This window comes from Typha latifolia, chromosome 7 (assembly GCF_019914945.1).
Source record: "Typha latifolia isolate L0001 chromosome 7, TyphaL0001v2, whole genome shotgun sequence".
Taxonomy (NCBI): Eukaryota; Viridiplantae; Streptophyta; class Magnoliopsida; order Poales; family Typhaceae; genus Typha; species Typha latifolia.
Genome location: NC_133092.1, coordinates 8,284,788 through 8,291,869, shown reverse-complemented (window position 1 = coordinate 8,291,869; position 7,082 = coordinate 8,284,788). Strand labels below are relative to the sequence as shown.

The 7,082-nt window shown below is 37.9% G+C and overlaps 1 protein-coding gene across 2 annotated transcripts; it reads right to left on the bottom strand.

Annotated features, from left to right (window-relative positions):
• Positions 1–4,491: 4,491 nt before the first annotated feature.
• Positions 4,492–6,369, bottom strand: LOC140792734 (vignain-like). 2 transcript variants are annotated; one of them, XM_073143896.1, is made up of 4 exons: positions 5,859–6,369; positions 5,420–5,655; positions 5,113–5,253; positions 4,492–4,862 (listed from the first exon to the last, which is right to left on the bottom strand). In XM_073143896.1, exons 1-4 carry the CDS (start codon positions 6,304–6,306, stop codon positions 4,599–4,601), a joined length of 1,089 nt encoding a protein of 362 aa, XP_072999997.1. In that variant the 5' UTR covers positions 6,307–6,369; the 3' UTR covers positions 4,492–4,598. The 2 variants fall into 2 exon arrangements, with proteins under 2 accessions (XP_072999997.1, XP_072999998.1); XM_073143897.1 differs by having other exon boundaries at positions 5,113–5,250.
• Between the last annotated feature and the right edge of the window lie 713 nt (positions 6,370–7,082).

The following is a 7,082-nucleotide window of genomic DNA, read 5'->3' as shown; positions in this document are numbered from 1 at the left end:
CGGACTAATACGCTCTAACACCCGAAACAGACAAAAGTAGCGAGGTTGAATGATGATAGATGAAGAGGATGGAATGAGGGATGATGGCGTTGGTGATGGTGAGGAAAAAAATGGACAACGATGATAGTAATGAAGGGAGATTAATTTACTTATATTCCTAGGTTATCATACTCTTACTCCTAAAATAAATTCAATGATAAGATAATTTCTCAATACTTGGATGATTAATCAAAGGAGCCCAACTCCTCTATAAATAGAGGTCGAGTACAATGAGTCCTACTAGAACTAGCCCTAAGACTTACACGACTCGACCTAAGACTTGTGTAACGCCCCCGCCCGGCACGGGCACGTGCACGCCCACGTGCCCACACAACACGCGGCGGCGCACGCGACAGGTCGAGCGGGGCCCGTCATGCACATACTCTTCTATGCACATATAATCATAACATCCTCAAATACTACCTGCTAGCATACCCATGCTCACATAATCTAACACCAAATAAAATATACTATTAACTAAATAAACCTGTTAACATGTGAATATCCAAGTCCACAATAATATACACTAGACCATTGAATAATCTAGTAGGATCCACATAAGCCACAACAAACCATCAAGGTACAACAAACAACTAATACAAGAGTACACTATAATCTGACTTGTATTATACAAATTATCATGTACACAAAGAAGTACAAATATAAAATAATGGTACAACTCAATATCTGATTAAACTATCTTCTATACCATCTCACGTCTATAGCTCACCTTATCTTTCTAAAATATCTCCTCGGAATATCTCGAGTCGGTATGACGTACCATAATATCTATGGGGGTTAGAAAAGAAATAAGGAGAGTCATGAGCAAAAGGCTCAAAAATAGACCTTACCCCGAATCAATGATGTCAAATAGAGAGTAAATTATGTACTGAATAATATGAATCAAAAAATAGCATGATGCCATATATGAACATGTATATATGTATCCTCAATGATATATATATATATATATATGAAATCAATTCTCATGAATGAGCATATTATATCCTCGACCAAAAAATATATCACATGATGAAATTACCAAATAACATCACCGAATATAACAACATATCATGTATAACAATTATGATCCAATAATACTAGTCACATCAATGAAGATGCATGATGCATGCCAACCACTAGATAATCGTATATGTCAGAGCTAGATATAATCTACATATCTCTCACTATCACAATCATCCGTCTCAACTCTTAATATCATCCACCATGTTGGACTATGGTATCTGGCCCCAAACTCGATACACATCATGTCACAAGCTCAGAGCATACCCTATCATACGCTAAGAGTATCTCTATAGATGAATCATACCCTGCTATACGCTAAGGGTATCTCTGTGAATAAATCATACCCTGCCATACGCTAAAGGTATCTCAGAAGAAAGTAATCATACCCTACCATACACTAAAGGCATATCAATGATAGTTGTACCCTGTCATATGCTAAGAGTACAACTATCAGCCATCACCATACTCTACCCTACGCTAAGAGTATGTCTAGTACCAGTCCGGACCAGATACCGTTCCAGCCATCACATCATATCACATCACATCACATCATATACACGTACTTTTATAATTTCCTATACATGATAAATCATATGCATATATCCAGTACGACAACAGATCATGGAACTTAGGAATTTAGGTGGTAAAGAAGCCAAGAGAAAAATAATGCAATGCCGACTCTAACTATGTATCTAACACATGTATACGTTTGCTAGTCTATCACATGCATACTCATGATAAAAATCATCCCGACATAAAACCATAATAGTATAATCATCTCTATATATCACCAATGTACTCATATCTCAGATCAGCCTAATCAAATGCATGATAAAAATATGTTTGACTAAAATCATCTCTATATAAAGTTATATAATCATGCTGGAGGCCAAAACAAATAATGGCTAAATCTAATTTGAGAAAAGACGTCTAGGGGATAAGACTACTCACCACCACTACAAATACCAAACAACTACTCGTTCACGTTGCTATGACAATGATCAAGCCTCGATAGCTAAGTCCACGGGGTCTTGAACAGGGGGGTCAGAATATGAAATTATTTAAGTAGTATGATGTTAGCCATTTATCTGAGTAAACTCCGTTCATGTCATATATGATGATTTAGAAGGTTTTAGAATTTCTACTTATCTCTATAACTAGCTAGATTTTTAATTACAAATAAAAATATAAATATAAATATAAATAAATAATAAATTACTTCATAAAATATAAATAAATACATAAGCCTAGTATTTTATTTGTTACAAAAATAACAATATAAAATAAATTAATAGAATTACTTAAAATGTATATCATAAGAATATTAGAATATAAATCTAATAATTATAATTTACAAATCTATCTATTAATCTAATATATATATATATATATATATAAGTAAATAAATAAATAAATAAATATAAGTATTACCTATATTTATGTGTAATAGTTTATAACCTAATTAATCATTAATTAATTATAATTAACAATAATCATAATGATGAATATGTATTATTATTAAAATAAATAATGTCTAAATCTATTTGTATTAATTAAGACAGAAATACCTAAATCAAATAATAAATAACAAAAATTAATAAAAAAATAAGGGATCACTAGTACTAGTGCTGGGTCAACACTAGCCTGCTATAGTGCTGGGTCGAGCCCAGCATTGTTGTAGAAAATAAGAAGAGAAGTAGCAGCTGAGGAAGAAGAAGAAGAAAGGAAGAAGGAAGAAGAAGAGAAGAGAAGAAGGGAAGAGAAAGGAGGGAGGTGCGAACTCGGGCCGGCGAGGAGGGCACCGGCCGCTGCTGGCCAGCGGCTCGGCTCCGACGAGCCCAACCTCAGGCGAGAGAGAGAGAGAGAGAGAGAGAGAGAGAGAGAGAAGGCGGTGGAGGAGGAGTAGTGGCGGCGCCAGGGCACGCCATGGCCAGCTGGCCGCAACCGGTTGGCTGCAGCAGTGGCCGCGGGCGCGTGGCGCCCCACCATGCAAGCTGCATGACACGAGGCTGGCCACAATGTGGCCGGTCGCGTTGTGCCCATAATTTTTTTTTTTTAAGATTGGGTTGTTACAACTTACCTTATAGGCTTATATCACTTAATTGGATTTGCCATAGAGGTTTGTATGACTTAATTAAACTTGCCATAGAGGTTTATATGACTTAATTGGACTTGTTGTACAGGTTTATATGACTTAATTAGACTTGCCATAGAGGTTTACGTGACTTATATGACTTAACTAGACTTATCTTAAGAGCTTATATGACATAATTAGACTTGCCTTAAGGGTTATATAAGAAATAAGCACGAATCAATTAAAAGATAAATAGACTCAATCCATCGAGCCCAATGTTTTCATGATGTGATCAGACTTAACTCGGTTCGTATTAGTTATGGGGGGCAGTAGGACGAGAAGGTAGGCGGCTTGGTCGGCCAAGGATGGTGGATGGCCAAGCATGGTGTTGGTCGAACAAGGGAGGATGTAGATTAAGAGAGAAAAATAGACCAACTAGGGTTTCAATAATCCAAAGCTATCCAATTTAGGTGCATACCACAATATTTATATATGACTCCTTGACTTGACTCAGTTTGCCAAGATGAGCAAGCTCAAATCTAACTAGTCCACCCAAGCAACAACTCATTTACATAAGCAATGATTAATACACATAAGGAAATGACTAGAAAGTAAATGCACCTACCGTAGGGTCTAAACAGCAAGAGCAAACTAATAGGCAATTACAAAGATTAAACAATAGATAACTAGCCAGGGGGCTGGATGTAAATACCTCTAACATCTCTCTAAGCACCATACTCAATGGGATTGAGTTTGCCCTCATAGCTAGGCCATAACAATAAATGCCACTTACCTCAATTTAGTTCTGTTCATGCCTAGGTCAAGTCCTAAAATTTATTTTTAGCCTCTTTTTGGGTCAGCAATTGAACTGCTTTTACTTCCAAGTAGATGTGTCTATTAATGAGAAACGACGATTCCTTTTGAAGACAATTTTTTAATCGAATTAACACACTCATTCTTCATGGTTATTTATTTTTCATAAATAGAATTGCTGATTCTGTATAATTTTTCCTCACTAAATTCATTTGAGCCTTCTACATTTCAGAGAGAGTATTGCACTATCCTAATTCAACAAGTCACTCGAAGGGCAACATCTTACTATCGGGTAGAGAGCATATTGATCTTAAGGATATAATGTTTATCACTAGACTCATCTTATACATCTTACAATATTATGTTATTTGTGAGTTCTTTTAATTTATTTAATTATTGTATTTGAGTCAGCTTTTGTGATATTTGAATTTAGATTATTACCATCAACACTGATAACATGAACATCAACAATACGTTCTTGTAGCATACTACCCAGGAACTAAATTAGCAAAGCGAATGGACTACATAAGACAACGGAATGCCAATAAATGAAGCTAAACTTTATTCATACGTATGATCTTGAAGAATTACAATTAACCCAACTGTTGACTAATTCTTCTTTTGCAATTCTTTAGCTGCAGTGCTTTCAGAGTTCATCTTTGAGAGAAGCTCTCCTCTTGTTTGAATGGTTTGGCGAAGTCTTGATGGGGTAAGAAGGCTCCATGGCAATACCACAGAGCCCTTCCTCGGCCTGGATTCCGCGCTCCATCCTAATGTAGCCCTTCTCTCCCCAGTCGGATCCCCATGAGTTCTTCACAGTCCAGTACTTTGTTCCATCTTGGGTCGTTCCGTATCCCACTATTGCAACTCCGTGGTCCAACTCTGTTCCACAGTCTCCAGTGAAAACACCCTGTCAAAAAATTAGAAGCATTAATAGTTAGTGGCGAAGTGCCTGCCAATATTGTAATTAACAATGGGCCTATTAGGTCAAACCAATATCTAACAAAATAGTATGTAAACAAGAATATTCCACTAGAGATATTAAATTCACCTATTAAAATGAGTAAAATACACTTTAGGACTAGAACACATTTAATTCGAGTTCGTATTGAACTTCTTTGTTATGTTGACTAACCACCTAATCAAGTTTGCAGACAAACCTCTGAATAGAACTGGAAAGCCGTGCCGCTTGCTTCAATGGCAACAGAGACAGGCTGGTTAGCCACAGCTTTCATTAGAGCTTCCTCGTCATTCGCAGGGACGTTCACGTGCCCGTCGATCACAACCATCGGAGAATTCTGCTGTGTGTATAATTACGAATGTAAATATCATTTATCATATAACAAGAATAACCCTCCCTCTAACTAATAACACACGTGTTGCTTTTGGTGTCAGCGTAGTAATTTGAAAACGATTTCAACTCTTCTAGCTATTTCACGATTCCATAAAAATCTTAATTATTAGTACCTTCGAGACATCGCATGTTCCATCATCTGCCATGTAGGGATAATCTTCCTCCAATGTTATCCCTCCGTTCCTCTTAATGAACTCAAAGGCATACTCCATTAGACCTCCATTGCATCCATTGTTGTCACTGGTGTCACAATCTATAAGCTCTTGCTCAGATAAGGAAACGAGTTTCTTGGTTTTGATCTGATTTATGCCCTCCACCGCCACCACCGTCGAGAAAGCCCAACAGCTCCCTAGATGATTATAAAACTCTCAGCTGACGATATATATATAATCTAACATTTTAATACGGTAAAGATATGACGAGGGCTTATTAGACTATTTTTCTTATACAATTATCTGAAATAGGAGCGGCCAATTTTTCAGGGGAAGGCCATTGCCGCTGTGTCATTGCTTGCAAATAAAAGAGTTAGCTTGCATGCGCATGTTCTCTTACCGCATTGCCCTTGATCCTTGACGGCGGTAACTGCGCCATTTTGCCTCCAATCCACCGAAGCAGGGAGATCCCGGACGCTCTCGTACGTGAAGCTCTCCGAACCGCGCGGCCTTCCGCGGCGCATCCTATGGTGATGGACCTTAGAACCAGCGTAAGTCCTCCTGAACTCTTCCTTTGTCATGTCTCCAAACTTGTTGAGCTTGAGTTTGTAGGGCTTGTCCTTCTTATTGAATTCATGGATGAACTTGACGTTCTCCTTGAACACATTGAACCGCTTGTTCTTCTCGTCGAGGTCCCTCGACACCGTGTGGTGGCTCCGCCATCTCTCGTACAAGTTCCACAGGCTCTCCTCCGATGCAACGTCCTTCTCCTCAAAGGGAAAGCTCCGGGATGGTGCGAAAGCTAGGGCTAATACTACGGCCAACAGCAACAGAGTACTCTTCTCCATTATGGCAATGGATTTAATTAAGTTGAGTAGTTGTGGATCCTAGGGTATCGAGATAGTGGAGTCTTATAGGGAGGAGGAGAACTTTTAAAGGCTGTGTCGAGTAGCAAAGAGGTTAAGATGGTTAGTGTTGCTTGTGGGAAACAATAACCTTTTGAACTAAAATGGAGTGGTAGATGGAGATGAAGATGGCCACGCTTGGGAAGAGTAGCAAGGTAAGGCTCTCTATAATTGTTTCTCTTGGTGTGCAAGGAAGAGTTTGGGAGACCCACATGGAGATACAGTGACATGCAAATTGTGATTAAGCGTCCAAACACATTATAGACACTCTTAGCAGTTTCTCTCTCCATTTTCACAATTATAGCAATTAATACATAATGGAATATGGTTATTAATAAGGCTTATTATCAGTTAAACATGCCTGTCAAATAAGAAAAGAAATTCTACATAATTACATATCATAATATTTGTAAGGCTTAAGTGCAAATTACCCTCGGGTTTAGACGTAAAATCAAGGCGTCCAATGAATTTAGACATATTGCACTCAAACCGGCTAGGATTCCGAGCGCGCGGCAAGTTACCCCATTCCTAAATGCTGCACTATTTGGATAAAAAAAGGAAAGATGTACTAAATATATAGTTAGTTGTTCAAACAATATTAGAATAAACTTCGGCATGCAATTGGATATATGTCAGACAGATGGGTGTTAGTAATTACAGTCTCTAAGTTGATGCAAGACCAAATTGACTTAACATCTACATCTACATCTAAATTTCAA

Excerpts from the sequence above, each read along its gene's own strand:
- LOC140792734 (XM_073143896.1), bottom strand. The coding sequence starts at position 6,306 with ATGGAGAAGAGTACTCTGTTGCTGTTGGCCGTAGTATTAGCCCTAGCT. Across the intron at positions 5,656-5,858 it reads CAAGGATCAAGGGCAATGCG|GGAGCTGTTGGGCTTTCTCG; the intron begins GTAAGAGAACAT and ends ATAATCATCTAG. Across the intron at positions 4,863-5,112 it reads CTTTCCAGTTCTATTCAGAG|GGTGTTTTCACTGGAGACTG; the intron begins GTTTGTCTGCAA and ends ATTTTTTGACAG.